Source organism: Trichoderma gamsii, assembly GCF_001481775.2.
Source record: "Trichoderma gamsii strain T6085 chromosome Unknown Scaffold_9.2, whole genome shotgun sequence".
Classification (NCBI taxonomy): domain Eukaryota; kingdom Fungi; phylum Ascomycota; class Sordariomycetes; order Hypocreales; family Hypocreaceae; genus Trichoderma; species Trichoderma gamsii.
Window position 1 is genome coordinate 462,289 of NW_020171346.1, and position 17,297 is coordinate 479,585.

Here is a 17,297-nt window from a genome sequence, read left to right on the forward strand (position 1 = left end):
TTAGATAGGCACGCACACTCTTCGTGATTAGATAGAGGTGAGCGTGGGATATCAGATGACACTATTATCGCCTAGAAGATCTCTCATTCCGGTACATTCGCGAATCTTTTCATACACCCTCTGCGCGCGCTCTTTTTGCTCTACGCTTACTGCAGATGTTTCCGCCTTGACGGTACGGGTCGGCCATAGAAGCAGATATCCGCCGATGGCACGGCAGCGAGGCGGGCCGTCGTTGCTATCATGGAGCCGACCCATCTGATTAACATCCCCGAGAGACTGAGGGACGGTAGCAAGAAACTCGTCGGCTAGCCAATGAATCGTCAAAATGCACTCTGCGATGGTATTGTGAAGCGTCTGCTCATAGGCCTCTTCTAGATCTGGGGTCTCTAGAGCGGCTCTGGAGCATTGCAGTAGTTGCTGTAGAAAGATGATGCGCGCTGTCCTGTGATAGTTCCACTCGTAGGCCATCCATACATCCGAATGCAGCTGAATAGTTTCCGTGATGCCTTGCGCTGCTGAAGCGAGATCTGGCCGTTCCGAGACGGCTATGCTGGTAAAAGACCACTGTGATGTCTGCCGCCAACTGACTGCTTCTTGATCGGAGGAATGTAACTCCTTGATCATGTCGACAACAGTCGATGCCGGTAGCCCACCTGCAGTGATAAGGCCTAACAGGGTCCGCGCCCGCTTGCATGTCTCAAGGATGTCGTCGGCATTCTTCTCGAGGCGGACCGAGGGCTCGCTGCCATTCAACTCGTTGAGCAAGGTTGACGTTTCGGGGATTTGCAACACATGATATGCTAATCGGTGTTTTTGCTTCGTGTTGTTAATGGGCACAGTTCAATGTGAAATCCATGTTTAGTCCTTACAATTCGATGGTGTGCAAGTCGAAAAAGACTCCAGCCGCGCGCGTTGTAGACCAGATTACTACCACGCAAACGAAGCAGTTGCGCCATTCCCTGGACGTGCGATCCTTTGCTGACTTCGTTGGGAGTATATAATGTCTGAAACATCAGTAAAGACGGAGACTGTATGCATGTCTTATATCATATACTCACCTCAAAAATATCCAGCACAACTACTGTCATTAGATCATAGTCATCCGGTTCTTTGCCTGGTGTAGAGAGTGACTCTCCTAAAGCCTTGAGTGCCATGCCGTAACATTGTAGAGCTTTACTTGTAAGTGCATTGCGCTCTTGATTTTGTGAGACGGCGTCTGCATATGCTGCCGCCTGAACAGCCCAGCGAAGCGCGTACCGGCCCTCAACGTTGACCTCTTTAAACATGCAAGGCAGATGCTCCAAGAAGCCGGGAGAAGACGTCTGATTGCAGGGATACAAGACATATTTATCTATGAACTGATCTACAGCCTGTTCTTCTAGAGGCTGCTGGAATGGTGCCGGCAGCTCCTTGAGCCACGGCTGGGGATTGCGCAAGGTGATGACCGAAGCTTCCTCTGGAGCGAGTGACGATGAGAAAGACGACGACCGTCGAGAAGCTGAGCTGGCATTGGCAGATCTGCTTCGTTTCCGCGGGAGAGAATGCGATGGATCCTTGTAACTCGGTGGAGTCACTTTTTGCACTGCGCGCGAGTATTCAATCACCTTTTCCGTCTCGTGGCGGAATATGAGTGACGATTCATCGCGGTATCCCTCGCAAATCTCGTTGCGGTGGATGCAGCGCTGACAAGACGGCCGCCCCTCATCGCAGCGGACACGACGCTGCCGGCAGCGCAGACATCCACGACTGAGGCGTCCCATATCATATCAATTCAATCGTCAGAAGCTGAGCAAAGGATTGTAGCTCGGCGGGTGATATGGAAGTACAAGACAGGGTCTTGACCTACTCAGTAGTATTTCATCCAGGGAGGAGATCTATCCAATCCAAGCATGAGCAAATAACATGGAACCTTGACCGCATTAGCACGCACTAACAAAAAGGCGCTAACTTCAAGGCAGTTGAACTTCCATGTTCTTTACCATACAACAACCGCCAGTAAAAAGTAATACACTATGATAAATGTACTTTATACCTAAATTAGAAAAAGCAATAAGAAAAAATATACCTACAGACAGTTAATAGTACCTGCTGCAAGGTGTAAACATCTAACAAAATTAACAACTAAGACGTACATGTATTCATATTATGCATATAATAACCTTCAATACAGAGCGCGTAGATTAGTAGATGATATAACAGCTGTATGTAATTGGCTGTTTAGATAGTCGCGGGCATTTAGATCCTATTCTGTTATTTACATACACACAGGGTGCAAAGGAAGACGAGCGCCTCGAACCAAAAATGTATATACAAGGTAAAAAGATAAGGTCTATTTTATAGAAGAATTAATCTAGTACCCTAGGTCTATTATCCAACACCTTAGCTATAGCTATATTTGTAAAATATGTATTATCATGTTAGTATATATAAACATGTAATTATAATATATAATTCGTAATTTTAATGTGTAAAAATAGGTACATTTAAAAGCAGCGGTAGCAGCAGTAGCCTGCGCCATAACTACCAGGGTGCCGGATAAGATGCTATATGTAGCGTTATTGTAGGCGGTGTGTAACACTGAGACATGTGTGTTGATTGTTTGAGAATTCCCTTTTTTTGGTAGACTTTGGTTAGGTTGAGTACAATTTGCACAGCCTGGAAGGTATCCAATGAGCATTGCAGCTGTGGTCCCTATTACCCGCCTGCAGTGGTGAAATAGGTACCCGATCTTAGACATCATCAGGCTGCCAAGGCTCCAACCATCATTCCCTACTCCTCTTCTTCTGAAGCGACAACAAGCAGTTGAGAAGCGGTTACAGAAATATTCACAGCCAACGCAACCAACACAACTATGAGATCCAAAAAGTGGTTTGGAAGGTGGAAGAGAAAGCAGTCGCCCCCTCTATCCACACAACAACCCGATGTGGCAAATTCTGCTGATGCCCAATTAAGCCAAAGTAACCAAGAAGGAGCACATCTCAGCGTACCTCACAACACCAATGACTCAACCATCGATCAAACAAACATCAACGCCTCCTTTAAACGATCCGAGGATCTCCAGGTCCGGCTGGAAAGTGTCCCTATTCGACAACTCTGGAATGTGGCATACGAAACACTGCGAGAAGAAGACGCCACACTTATTAAAGAATATGAGATTAAGCTACAAGGAAGCGTTGTCGCCGGTTTAAGCGAAACCCTTCAATCAAAAGCGAATATACAAGAACGGATGTGGGCGATACTTCAGAGCAAGATGGACGACGTCAACAAGACCAAGCTCAAGTTCGGCAGCTCCGAAATAACAGCTGAGGATGTTTCAAATGTTCTTGTAAATGTTATGAAGGCGGCTAATGGCTTCATCAGCCAAGCTGTGAGCGCCAGCCCGCCTGCCTCAATAGCTTGGGCCGGTGTTAGCTTTTTGCTACCGGTGTGTGATTGTCATACAAGGCTGAGCAGAGATCATTACTAATTTTCTGTATTAAGTTATTCATGAATATTTCAACTCAGAATATTGCCCTAGCACAAGGACTAGAATACGTCTCGTCTCTTGTCGCGCAGAGCCAGGTGAGAGAGGAACTTTACATCAAGCGCTATGAGTTACGAACCGAGGGCCATGAGGAGTTCCAGCAATCGCATCACGAATATAAAGCTTCTTTAGAGCGACTCTACAGGCAAATCTTGAAATTCCAGGCTAAAAGCTGCTGCTACTACTCAAACAACTCAGCCCTTCGACACACTCTTGATGCTGTCAACTGGAATGGCTGGGATCAATTATTAAACGATATTCGCGAACGAGAGCAATGTTTCCTCGCAGTTGAGTGGCTTTGGCGGGATATGCAGCGTCTTGAGGAACGTCTAGCAACTGAGAATGCGGAATCTAGAAAGGAGTGCGAGGAACTATTGAAGTGGCTCTCTGATATTGATCATTCGTCATTGTACAACACTGCACGCGAAAGACATCAGGATGGCACCAATGAGTGGCTTATCAAGCATAGTGAGGAATTTAACACTTGGAGGACAACTGCTCGCTCGTTACTTTGGCTTCATGGGAAAGGTAGGTCAAGCATTCTTGCCCTGTATATTAACACCTATGTTGTTAGAGTCGAAACTAAATTCGTTATAGCCGGCTCGGGAAAATCCGTTCTGACCTCTTCAGTTATCAGTTATCTAAAAGAACAATATTCATCAATGCATTCAATTTCCCTCGCCTACTTCTATTACAGCTTCAGCGACATTAAAACACAAACAACAAATGCAATGCTGGCTTCATTAATCAAACAGATCTGTTCTCAACAGCTTGATATACAATTGATTAAACATCTTCAAGACTATAAAATAAAAGGCGAACGTCCTGATCTTAAAACGCTGGAAGAAACGCTGTTAGATTCTATATTAAGGTTCTCTGCTGTCTATATCGTCATTGACGGTCTAGATGAATGCCCGCTACTTGGCGGACGAAGAGAAACCTTATTAAAGACTTTGACCAACATTTTTTCAAAGGCACCAGAAAGCCTCCATGTGTTCTTAACAAGCCGCAAAGAACAAGATATTGATCTCAAAATGCGTACCCTTTTATCTCTACCGGCAAGACGCGAGATCGACTTATTAACCCGACAGGAGATTGTGAATAAAGATATCCGCCAATATATCAACACAACTCTGGCGACTGATAATTTTAAGCGTTGGAGAGATGACATAAAGGAAGAAGTACAACAGTCACTTATTAAAAAGGCAGATAGCATGTAAGTTATTAAATTTTTGTATTCGTCTAATACAGTGATGGTATTGACAGCCCGCGTTAAGGTTTCAATATGTGCGATTTCAGCTTAAAACAATCCAAGAATTATCATCGCCAGCTGAGATCCGCGCGGCTCTCTTAGACCTTCCTGTCGGTCTTGATGCAACATATGATCGGATTCTTGACAGAATCAATACCAAATTTCAAAATCGAGTGATAAACTCATTAAAGTGGCTTGCATTCGCAAGACGAGCCCTAACTGTTGTAGAACTTTCAGAAATATTCATTATCAGTCCCGACGATAATAATGCTTTTGACGAGGATATGCGACCTTTTTCTTCTGAAGATGTATTAAAATATTTCTCTGGCCTGGTGATAACTTCGAAAGACTTCCTCGGCATCACTCGAGCTCGCCTAGTCCATTTTTCCGTCAAAGAGTATTTGACTTCTGGCAGAATAGAACAAAGGCCAGTCTCAGCCTTCTCTTTCACGGAAATCAACGCGAATGCACATATTGTGCGTTCATGTCTCGCCTACCTCACACACGTGGGCACCATAATTGGAAGATGGACTGAAATCGACCGATGGACGGTGGAAAAGTTTTATCCCTTGTTTGAGTACGTGGCAGGTAACTGGGGACTCCATCTTGAGGAGATACCACGCGCGTCATGGTCGGCCAAGCTCTCACACGAGGTGATACTTGCGCTTGCAATACGCAGCCAGAGCCTACATATACTCACTCTACTGAATTATAATCACATCTATGGCTCTCCGGATTTATACATGCTGAATAAGCCATATTGCTATACAGCTCAGCGTGGTTTTCTTCAGCTGACCGAGACATTGATCTCCCAGGAGTTTGGTGTACATACGTACTTGACGCAAGAAGACTTGGATTTTGGGCTCCAATATGCAGCTTATGGGGGAAACACAGACATAGTGCAACTCTTTCTCGAAGCCGGCGCCGCGGTCAATGTGTACTACGGCAAACATAAATGGCGTTCAGCACTACATGCCGCTTTGAGTGGCTGCCATCTTGGTGTCCTTGAGCTCTTGATACAACATGGGGGGGCCAATACCAGCCCTTACTCCTACTTACTTCCATTGGTAAAGAGCTACGACAGGAACAGCTTCGAGTTTCTCCTTGATCTCGGCCTCAACGTAGATGCACAAGATGAAAATCAACAGACGGCGCTTCACTTGGCAATAGATGCTGAACAGTATCAAGGTTATGAGAGAATTAGCCTACTTCTAGCAAAGGGAGCTAGTGTCAATGTTTTGAGTGAAAACTTCGGCACGCCGCTTCACGTAGCATGCACTTCACATGAAATGCGTCCCAACTCATTACTTAGCAACATTGAAACGCTATTTGACCACGGCGCGGACCCCAATATTCGAGGCGGGGAGTATGCCACAGCATTACAGGCTTTGTGCTACACTGTACTACGCGAAAAGCAAAATGCAAACTCAGTGGTAGACATAATTTCATTGTTGATCAAGCATGGTGCTGATGTGAGCGCTCGAGGAGGCGAGTACGGCACGGCACTGCACGCGGCGGCAGCAGCATCACGATATTCCGAACAGGCAATCCCCGTCATGCAGCTGCTCCTTGATCACGGCGCCCAAGTTGACCAACCGGGCGGCGACAACTGGGGAACTGCGCTGCAACTTGCCTGTAATCAGGGGACGCCGGAGGCCGTTCAATTTCTTCTTGATCACGGGGCTGATGTCAACGCAGAGGGCGGCAGTCGCTTCGGTACACCGCTCCAAGCTGCTGCACGGAGAGAAACTCCTACATGGAATGAAGCTACTGTGGAGATGGAAAGCAGCGGCGATACATTTTCACTGCAGAACAAAGTCCAGCTCCTAGAGCTGCTTTTAGACCGAGGTGCCGAGATCAATCAACAAGGCGGAGAATGGGGATCGGCTCTGCAGGCTGCTTGCCAGGATACTGACGTAGAAGTGCTCTGCTTGCTTCTCGAACGCAGTGCAGACGTCAATGCAAGCGGTGGCATGAACGGATCGGCGCTCATGATTGCCTGTGGCGTCAATGACGAGGACGACGCGATGAATAGTAGCGAGTGTATTCAGCTGCTACTGGACTGTGGTGCTGATGTAAACGCACAAAGTGAAGAGCATGGAACTGCCCTGATGATTGCCTGTGGTGTTTACTTTAAAGATGTGGAGCGCGTGCAGATGCTGTTAAATCACGGCGCCAACGTCAATGCACAAGGGGGTAAATACGGAACAGCGCTCATGGCTGCGTGCCAAGAAGGCGAGGACCAGCGCGACACTGGTGTCTGGAAGAGAACTCCAGACAGCGATTATTTCTTCTCGCAAGGCTCAGTGCCTGTAGCGCAGTTGCTGCTTGATCACAAAGCTGATGTGAATGCTCAAGGAGCAAATTATGGGACCGCGCTCTCGGCGGCCTGCAGCTGGGGCCACTCCAAGCTGGTGCAACTGCTGCTTGAACACGGGGCAGATATTCATTTCCAGGATTATACTGCCTGGCATAAGGCTGTACGCTATGCAGCCTCTTTTCATGATGGTGATAAAGCACTTCTGCCTCTCCTAAACCACGGCATGGATGTCAATCATATACACAGAGAGTACGGCACAGCCCTGCATTCTATTATGGGGGAATTCGCACCTAGAGATATTGATAGATCTGGACAATTTTGGCCGTCACTCAATCAAGGTATCCCGATTTATGAAGATGAAATATCTACTGAGGACGAACATTGGCGCAGAAGCTTTCATATCTTGATCGAGCATGGTATTGATACCAGCATCGTGAGCGAGAGGCTGGGCTCCGCGCTCCATGTGGCATGCGCGATCAAGCCCGACGAGGCACACAGAAAGGCCAGTCATTCAGGTTCATGCTGTGCGAGTATCAATTGCATGTCTCGCAAAACAAAGTATCTCCTTGAACGAGTCCCTGGCATCGACGTAAATGTACAGGGCGGAATATTTAGCTCAGCTCTCCAAGCAGCCGCGTATTCAGGCCAGGCTTTGTCTGTGAAGATGTTGTTGGAGAGAAAAGCCAACGCTGATGTACGCGGCGGAAAGTATATGAGTGCACTGAATGGAGCTATTGTCGGCGGCCATTGGGACATCGTTGAAGTTCTTCTTGAAGCCGGCGCGACACCTGACTGCGACTTGCAAGAACAGCCTGATGAAGTGTGGCTACAGATACTGTTGGAAGAAGACGGCCGAGGGGCCATTGAGAGATATAAAAAGTTTTGGGACGTGCAAAGGGAGAAGAAAAGCAAAGTGAGCTAAAATTTTGATATATGTTAATTTTTCCTCTTCTTCTGTTATAATCTGCTAACACTTCTGAAGAATTTGCTTTGGGCTCCATATGCGTAGAACTCTTCACCAGGTATATATGCAACGGAACATGAACAGTTTTGAAGACTGCAAGATAAAAATATACAGACAAAGTGAATCATAAACACTGGTCTATCAAAGAAAAACTATTGAACACTCCACTCTAGCTATAGCATATTGAAGTTCATTCAGGTAGCTCATATAGGAAAAGAAATTTAAATTACTCAGTAGCAGCAGCAACAATATCCTCTCTTTTATGATCCATCATCTGTTTCATAATACTCCGACCAAGATGTGCGAAAGTGATACGTCGCGCTTACATCTGTTATCTCTTGTACTTCATCTTGAGTAAGCGAGATCTTAAAGCCTGGGCATACTCGTCCAGCCTTTCAGGCTTTGTGTTCGTGGCTACAGCCACTACTTTTCTGTATGGTCCAGTTGACCAAAAGAGCTACCTCAGTAGTATCATGCCTTTTGGCAATGCGAGCCAAGGGCTCACGCAGTGGTCCATTAGGAGCCCTGAGTGCGGGTGCCAGGCCTTTGAACGAGCCCACTTGCAAACCATTCTCACGCAGTCACGACAAGTAATTGTTTCCGCACTGCAGATAGGGATGGAACTCGATATGATTAAAAGCAGGTGGAATTGTCGCGCGGAACAGCGTAGCCTCGACACCAGGGTGCAAGTAGTTGCTTATAGCTATTGATATGGCTTAATCAGCCTCTTTAATCACTTCCCATTGACTTCCATGCACGCTGGTAGTCGGTATCCAACTTGGCAAAGAATGGGGTATGAATTAGATAACTGCGACTAGTTCTTCTGCCGCAAAGTCAATTTGACGATTCGATACATAAACACACAAGTGGAAATAGTTGGTTTGTAATATCTCGAGACTCTTCTCAATTGCTGCAGGGATATTGTTGATGCTTTGATCGACCTTATTGGTGATGAAGAGCTTTTCGCGGGGAACGGCGGGTTCTTGAATGGCGCGGCCGACTTCCTCTTCCGTCCCATCTATTTCAGAGTAATCGTGATGGTAGAATCCCTTCTCAACGACCTTTCTAGTCAGATCCCCAAGACGCTGGTCAAATTTCGTGTCTCCAGCTTCCTTACCGTTCTAGCTCCTAGAGGAAGCTGCGATCGTCGTTGATATTGACGATACGCTGGTGTTCTGTCTACATAGGGCTCACCATCGGTATCTGGTTGCAACGCAGAGGATTAAAAGCGGGATGTCCATTCTTGGCGCTGAGTGAAATGATTGAAAGAGCTTGGACGTATGAAAAAGACGCAAGTAGCCTTCCTGTTGCTGGAGGAAGTGATGACTGCGTGGAGGGTTGGCGCTAATTACATGTATTTTGATCCAAGTCCGAGAGCAGAATCGCAGAATTAGAGGCATCCGGGACTGACGTGACATTCCTATCAAGCTGGCTAGCTCAAATAAATCAGCAACATAAAAGGAAACAGTTGGTCGAAGTGATTTGCAGCAACATTGAAGGATTTGCACGGACTCTTATAGTCGCGGACCATGGTGAGCCATGCAGGAGAGAAATGTATGCAGTTGTGTTTGAGCTTCAGAATACCTGATCACCCATGAATGGTCACATGTGCGGGGTAACCTTGGCAGATTGGACGAGGCTCTTTATTAAAACTGTGTTTCTTAGAGAAGAACTGCCAGGATCATGTTTCTGGTGCCGATATGACTCCCATGCGTGTCAGAAACAGCAAAGAACACAGAGCAATAATTCGCTAACTATTATAAAAAAAGGTTCTAGGCAGCTAGAGCCAAGAAACAAAGAGTTTTTGTGGTTTGGTAGCAGACTAGATGCACCACAGTCTACAAAAGGCAATATTTTATAACTATTTAGGGCTTCATTGCTCCTTTATCAAGCAATAGCTTGATTATAGCTTCATGCCTGTTTTTAATAGCAAATGATAGTGGCGTCCGACCGTTTTCATCATTTGCCTCCATCTCTGCTCCTTTATCAAGCAGCAGCTTAAATATAGCTGTATGCCCGCGCTCAGCGGCGTATGATAATGGTGTCTGACCACGGCTATCCCTTGCCTCAATCTCTGCTCCTTTATCAAGTAGTAGATTAGCTATAGCTTCGTGCCCGCGCTCAGCGGCGATTAATAGCGGTGTCCTACCACTATTATCCTTTACTTCAATATATGCTCCATTATCAAGCATCAGCTTGGCTACAGCTTCATGCCCGCGCTTATCGTCTGTTCCTGCCCGGTTACTGCTGAGTATTCCATCCATTTCGCCGTGGTCCTGGCGAGGCATCAACAGGCGTTTCTTATTCTGCTGCTCAAGCAGCATTAGCTGCATCTGGTACTTTTTCAGACTAAAATTGCTGTCGTCGCCGTGGTCCTGGCGAGGCATCAACAGGCGTTTCTTATTCTGCTGCTCAAGCAGCATTAGCTGCATCTGGTACTTTTTCAGACTAAAATTGCTGTCGTCGCCGTGGTCCTGGCGAGGCATCAACAGGCGTTTCTTATTCTGCTGCTCAAGCAGCATTAGCTGCATCTCGTAATTTTTCAGAGCAAAATTGCTGTCGTCGCCGTGAGCAGCCGCCCATGGCGGCGTCCGACCACCGTCAACGGCCATCCATAGCGGTGTCCGGCCATAGGCATCCTTTGCCTTGGTTTCTGCTCCTTTATCAAGTAGTAGCTTGACTGTAGCCTCATGCCCGCAATAGGAGGCCCACACTAGCGGCGTGCAATCATACGCGTCCTTTGCCTCTGTTTCCGCTCCTTTATCGAGTAACAACTTTACGACGGCATTATGGCCAAGATACGATGCTACTATAAGATTTGTAGCATTTCTGGCGGGGCTTTGGAATGTATGCTCCTCATAGATGCCATACCATACCGAGAAGCTTTTCAAATCTGGATTGCAAATTCTCATTGCAGAATATATAACAGCATCGTTCTCATCAACGCAAGCTTTGCGGAAGTGAGTGCTCCAATATATAGCTGAGTATTTCAAAAAAGCGCGTTCAACAGAGTAATTGGATCCTCCCTCTGTATCTGGTGGAGGCCTAGTGTCAGGGTTGAATAGGTCAAGATAGACTATACAAAGCTTTGCAAGGAGAGTCTGCGCATCTTGAGTGGTGATAGAGTGGTGCCATATGAGTCTTGATGGGACAGCAGCTGCGGGCGTGAGTAGAAATTCTCGAGCGGTTTGATGAAGAAAAGAAATCCTGCCATGATGTACTGAGATAAATAATCCACATAAAGACCTGAGCCGTAACTCAAAGTCAGCTTCATTTTCCAAGTCAAGGTCGTAAAAGGTTTGTGCCGCTTCATCTATGCTCATAGCAACATTCATTTCTGATATTGTAAGTGGTCGGCTGGCTGCTAAGATAACGCTTAAGGCCTTCTTTGCCACTAGAGGTTGCTTAGACTTGTTGAGAATTTGATTATATGCTTCATTAACGCTTTTCGGGAGTGTTTTGATGAGGTCTTCAACTGCTCGTGGTGTCTTCTTGAAGATTTCATTCTCTAAGTTATTGAATATAAGATACAACCAGAGATAAGTGCGCTGAGGAGTCTCTTTTAGTTTCCTTTCTAGGTGGTCGGTGATTAATGGTGAGAGACGCTTTATCTTGGATAATTGAATGACCCGGTGCCTTATAACTGAATTCACCTCATGGCTGATTGTCTCAGACTGTTCTTCTCCTGGTATATGGATCTTCGGGAAAACATCTAATAAACTGCGGAAGTTGCATATAATTTGCTCGTAGGGCCGGCATAATAGAAGATATTTTAATTTGCCAGGACTTAAAGAGTCACTATTGCTTTGGAACTGGCTCTTTATGTTTCGCACTAAATCCTCGAGCTGGGATTCAGCGCATTCATCTAAGGCATCAAGGACTATAGTGATAGATCCAGCCTCAGAATCTTTACTAGCGCTTTGTAGAATCTTCCAGAGCGACTCAGTAAAGTTAATTAAATCTTTCCCATCTTTATAAAATTGCAGCATAGCATGCTTAATTAGAGACGGCCTCTGAGAGAAGAGCTGGTGGAGTAGTGCGCAAAGTGCTTGACGGCATGTGTTCTGGTCCTGATCTTTGAAGAAGAAGTAGCAGATAGTTTCCGATCCTAATCGTGGCAGCTCATGGTCGATAAGGTACTTGGCTAACACTGACTTTCCACAACCCGGATCCGCTGTAACCAGCAGGGGGCCTGCCTCTTGTTTTAACCATAGTCGGAAATGCTCATGGTTAAGAAACCAAAGGCATGTGTCTTCAACCCTTTCTTCCACTCGGCCCTTGTACCATTCATACGTGGCGCCATCCTGGCCGCTAGCTGTGAGACGAAATAGCTGGTGGCATTTTTGTTCTTTTTCAGATAGCCTTTCTGTAGCCAGGTCTCTCTGGAATTTAAGTTGTTCTTTTGCAATATCCCGGTGCTCTTGAGTAATTACATTAATACCTATATATAAAATTAATATATGCTGAAGTATAATTTCGAGGCCTCAGAATTACCGGATAGAAGGCTGATCTTCTTTTCAGCTTCGATCTTATTTGGAACTATGCGACGGAGAAGGTCTTTTGCATAGGCTGCTGCTGCCATAGCCGCATATCCTTGCCACTGCTTGTTCTTATGCGAGTCTGAGTAGTCGCAAATACCACGGATAACAAGGCACGGAAAGTGGTTCATTAACCCTGCCGCCTCCATTTCAAAGCATAAGACATCCTTTTCCGCTGCGAGTCGGTCTCTTATTATTGCATCTTTCATTAACTGATCTCCTGAAGCAATTATGCCATAATGAATAGCAGGGTTATCATCGCTTTCTGCCCGTTCAGCCCGGGGTACAGAACTCGATGGCTCATTTCCGCAAACTGCTGCACAACCCATTTCATCGGCTGGGTGCACATGGATAACGTCGCTTTTATAAAGCTTGTCGCTACTTGCGTCTGGTCGCCTATACTCTTTTTGCAATCTTGGCTTCTTCGCAAGAAGAGTAGTTATAGCTTCATCAAGTTGGTGGCCGTCTTCCTCATATTCAGCTTTTAGCCCATTTATCGCTGCTCGCAAAGCTGTCGGTGGCTGGTTTAGGAACCGCGTGTGTTGAAAGCTTTGGCTTTGTATTGTTTTGCCAAAGTCGTATTGGAATACACCGCTCTCTTTATCGCGGGGAGAACTAACAACAATATCGCCTAAGCGAATATCATGCTTTCTACTTGGCGCACCGCCGCCAATGCCAACCATAAGACCGATTCGAATATTAGGAAAACTATGCAGCATATCCCTGGCAGTCATTGCTGCAGAAGCCGTGCCGTACTCGCCGTCAGGCAATACAGCAATAACGACATTATGGTTGCCGACCCGGCCCAGTGTGTAATCGTTATTATCATTCGGGGAAACGTATTCCGGTCCGTCGTGTTTCTCATCGAGAAAAGCCCGTGCAGCAACATATTCGGTAGCTATGGCGCAGATCCATCCAACCGTATAGTTGTCAGGGTTCGACATTTTCATTTGTAGGCTGGGACCTTGCGAGGATAGATTGGATGGGGTAGTTTAAGAAGTCCAAGGTTTGTATAGATCTTGAACACCCAGGTAAAAACAGGCTTAAAGTTTGCTTCGCGTATAGAAAAGAATGGCAATTGCTTGTAAACGTCGAAAAAGCGTGATAGTCAGAAGATTTAGGAAAGAAATCAAGAAGGCTAACTATCTTGATGCTGCTGTGCACAGGCATTGGGCCAGATTGGGCTGGATTGAGCGGGGTTGGGCAGGGCTTAGCAACCAGCAATTTAAATATGTACACTCCAGAGATACGGCAGAGATACCTGGGTCAGGCTTATAGGAAGCAGCATCACTTCCAGACCAATCACGATCGTTTGCAGTACGATAACAACTCAGCCTGCCAATGTGGCTTTACTCAAAAACTGGGGCCACATCTTCCAATGCGAACAAACCTACATGTAGTGCCCAACACCGCGGCGTGCCCGCAAGGCGAGTTGCACCCGAGCACGCACATCCAGCCTCGAAGTTGCCCAAATCGACTCACAGACATGTTGGGATAAAGCGAAACGTGCTAGGTTTGCAACATGCCGGGAGACAGCCAAGATGAGAGAAAAAGACCAAGCGTGAAGGTACTGTATACCTACTGTAGCAAGCTTGGGAAAGACTAGGCTATGCTCTACTCAAAACCTTTGGCTATTGAGGCTTCACTTGCAGCGAGAAATTGCTATAGGGATCACCAGCAGCTATGTATAAGGAGGAAATGACGATATGTGTAAACGCCCATAAAATAACCCCCAATTTTCGTCATTTTCCATTTCCATTGCAAGTTTCATATTCTATTCGTATATTAACACTGAACCCTGCTAATACAGATACGGACATCAAGTTGAGCATAGGGACTGATTTGCTTTCCGCCACACTGAGCTTCGTCGCCCTCTCCTATACCCAGGGTAGCCCAGTGGATGAGCAATATTCTTCTTATAGTCAATATGACAGGTTGAAAAACTACATATCTTGCGATGGCGAGTACATGGCTATCTGCAGATGTAGTTATCGGATGAATGATGAAGAGTGAAACCAGCAAATTGTGCTTATATCTTCAATCTATCACCAGTCATCGTGAATCATCATTCAGCTTGATAGCAGCGACGAGGCTATTTATGTCGCAGTTCAGACCTTAGATAGAGTGCGATATAGGATACCGCCAGCGAGCTTGTCTGTCAATGCTGATTCTGCTACAGAGTTTATCTCCTCCATCCCTCGCCAAGATAGACAGACTCTGGGGATGTTGTTCGGATGCTGATGATTCAACAGTCTATGGATTTTGCAGGAAGTTCTCTTAACCAACAGAGCAAGACTCATATTCGGGTGGAACGAGGTTGACGTTGAGGTTCTGTCTATGTTTGCGGCACTTTTGCTCAAAACCGCTGCCGACCTACCACTGCTAGAATGCTAGAAGACTTTGATAGCACCATTAGCTTGGAAGTATTGCGTGTATCTCAGCTTGGTTTGGTTCGACATTGTCAGGTGGTGGCTTCGGCTCAAGAGCATTGCTGAGGTACCTAAAACTCAACTCTTGATTGGAAAATTCGAGGTCGCTTAATTGGTTGGTTGCGTTAGAGCTGCTCGTTCATGAAGCTCGGCAACGAAGCTGCAGCGAATTGGAGGACAAGGTCCTTACTCCGCTAGCATTCGCACTACATCTATTTCGAACCTTGACATTCTGTCGCGAGTTACTCCGGCCCCCACTGCCAAATAAGTCGGCACATGTGCAATCTACCGTCTTAGGTGCCGTCATTCCACGAGGCTGGAATAACGTCGCTCGTTGACAAGATACTACTTACTCAGTATAATGCCGTCGTGCATTTGAGCACATACCGAAGATTTGAGCAGAAGCCCTCAACATCTTTCGGACATCACTAAACACTGTAATAGGTCGCCACACCCATTCTTCAGAGCTCCTAGTATGCGCAGTATTTCGAACGTATTTTCCAAATATCGCAGCATACGGTTCCACTCCTGCGTGGTTATCTCACGGGTGAAAATCGATACAAAGAACAACTCTGATTGAAACAAAGAAATGAACTTGCGCACGCCTTTATCCAGAAACCTGGCTAGCGGAGAGACAATTCAAAGGAGGAGTACCCGGTGTTCCATTCAAGTACAACTTCAATCATCCAACCCAAGACAACAGTGCATATACTGGTATCTAGCCACCCAAACACAAAAAAGAGAGTCCCAACGGTTAGAATTACAGGCATCGCAACGCGTAATACGACGGTTGTTTCGCTGCGACATATGTGGCCAATCTGTCTTCAGCATCGGCCCTATCTGTGCTCAGGAATCAGATCCCGCCTGCATTCTTCAAGGTGCATGAAATCCATTCGTTGTTCGTGAAACATCGGACTAACACAAACATGTGTTGATTGAAGAAGCATCGCAGATCATTTCATGCATAACCAAGTTTGAACGCTCTCAAGTTTTACTATTATAGTTGCTTCCTTCAACTCTCTGTTTTTGAGGGACTATTGCATCATAATCTCCTCCTGTCAGAGAATTCACAGCCATTCGCCGATCTAGGAACTTTTTCGGCGGCGATCGGAGGCTGCCAGCACACTGGATGGCAAGCCTTGTCTGACAATAGATCGCCCAACATCCGATTGGTTGTACAAATGGTTGGTTGATCGTCAAGTGGCAACCGTGAGGAGGCGTGACTGAGCTCTGCCGATGCCTAACCCTGAACGATAATGAGCCGAGCGCTTTCACAGGAGAATCTTGCCCAATAATTGTTGGTGTAGTCAAATCCTACCTACGGCACAGACGTACGAGAAGGAATCAGGAGTCAAGACACAGTAACAGGATCAGAAATCGGATCAGAAAGCATGTGCTAATAGTCCGTGCGACGTCCGAGGGAGATCACGAGTTTCTCCCAAATAGGAAGAATAAAGTAACCAGTTCACGTCAAACACTCTTCATGGCCAACGAAGACTGTGCTGTCTGTATTTCAAAAAAAAAAGATTACAGATGGCTAGGACGGGGGAAGTATGAGTAGAAGAGGAGCCGATGAATTATAAGTAGCGTCCTATTTCTGCAGGAATAACTGCCAAACAACCAACACTTCACTCTCGCACACATCACGTGAACTTAAGTTGCGTTTTATCTACGGCCACCTATATCTACATAGGTATATACTATGCTGTTCACTCTCTTTCAAGCTCTCACGCTTTTGGTTATCAGCGCCATGGCACTATCCCCACGAGACGCCATTCACACAAATGATATCGATCGATATGACTCGTTTGTCAAAGATTTGGAATTGTTGGACGACCATTTTCTCGACATGTACTTGAACAACGGCACGGTCACCATCGACGTCTATCAACACCCTTCCAACGACCTTACCCGAACCGAGCTCTTTGCTCCAAGCTCCAATGCACAGCAGTACTTTGACCAAGAAAAGGCTGCTGCCGATGAAATCCTTGGATCAGACTCCCAAGGCGACAGATCTTTGGCAGAGCGAGGCCCATGCGGCGCTGGCCCAGGACCGCATCCCGAGGCGAGATCCGAGGATTCTGTCGGATTGGAGAAGCGTCGCTCGAATTGCTTTCAATTCTGTGGCACAATTGCCAACTGCCGCGGAAATAATGGGTGTCCACACTGCTACGCGGTTCGACAAGGCTGTCTTTGGCAGAAATGGTGTCGCTGAGCACATGCTCGTTTCCATTCGGCCGACCAATGTGTGTTTATTAGGATTCTGCCGTT

The 17,297-nt window shown here is 46.3% G+C and overlaps 4 protein-coding genes across 4 annotated transcripts; 2 read left to right on the plus strand and 2 right to left on the minus strand.

Annotated features, from left to right (window-relative positions):
- Positions 1–51: 51 nt before the first annotated feature.
- TGAM01_v203435 (hypothetical protein) lies at positions 52–1,760 on the minus strand (the record flags this gene model as incomplete). The annotated part of the gene is made up of 3 exons (XM_018801243.1): positions 52–816; positions 870–1,004; positions 1,059–1,760. 3 exons carry the CDS (start codon positions 1,758–1,760, stop codon positions 52–54), a joined length of 1,602 nt encoding a protein of 533 aa, XP_018665514.1.
- A 1,091-nt stretch (positions 1,761–2,851) lies between these two features.
- TGAM01_v203436 (hypothetical protein) lies at positions 2,852–8,017 on the plus strand (the record flags this gene model as incomplete). The annotated part of the gene is made up of 3 exons (XM_024549206.1): positions 2,852–3,424; positions 3,481–4,051; positions 4,839–8,017. 3 exons carry the CDS (start codon positions 2,852–2,854, stop codon positions 8,015–8,017), a joined length of 4,323 nt encoding a protein of 1,440 aa, XP_024406044.1.
- A 1,907-nt stretch (positions 8,018–9,924) lies between these two features.
- Positions 9,925–13,541, minus strand: TGAM01_v203437 (hypothetical protein; the record flags this gene model as incomplete). Its single annotated transcript, XM_018801241.2, has 4 exons — positions 9,925–11,266; positions 11,318–11,567; positions 11,859–12,500; positions 12,554–13,541. 4 exons carry the CDS (start codon positions 13,539–13,541, stop codon positions 9,925–9,927), a joined length of 3,222 nt encoding a protein of 1,073 aa, XP_018665512.2.
- Positions 13,542–16,728: 3,187 nt separating this feature from the next.
- Positions 16,729–17,241, plus strand: TGAM01_v203438 (hypothetical protein; the record flags this gene model as incomplete). The annotated part of the gene is made up of 1 exon (XM_018801240.1): positions 16,729–17,241. One exon carries the CDS (start codon positions 16,729–16,731, stop codon positions 17,239–17,241), a length of 513 nt encoding a protein of 170 aa, XP_018665511.1.
- Between the last annotated feature and the right edge of the window lie 56 nt (positions 17,242–17,297).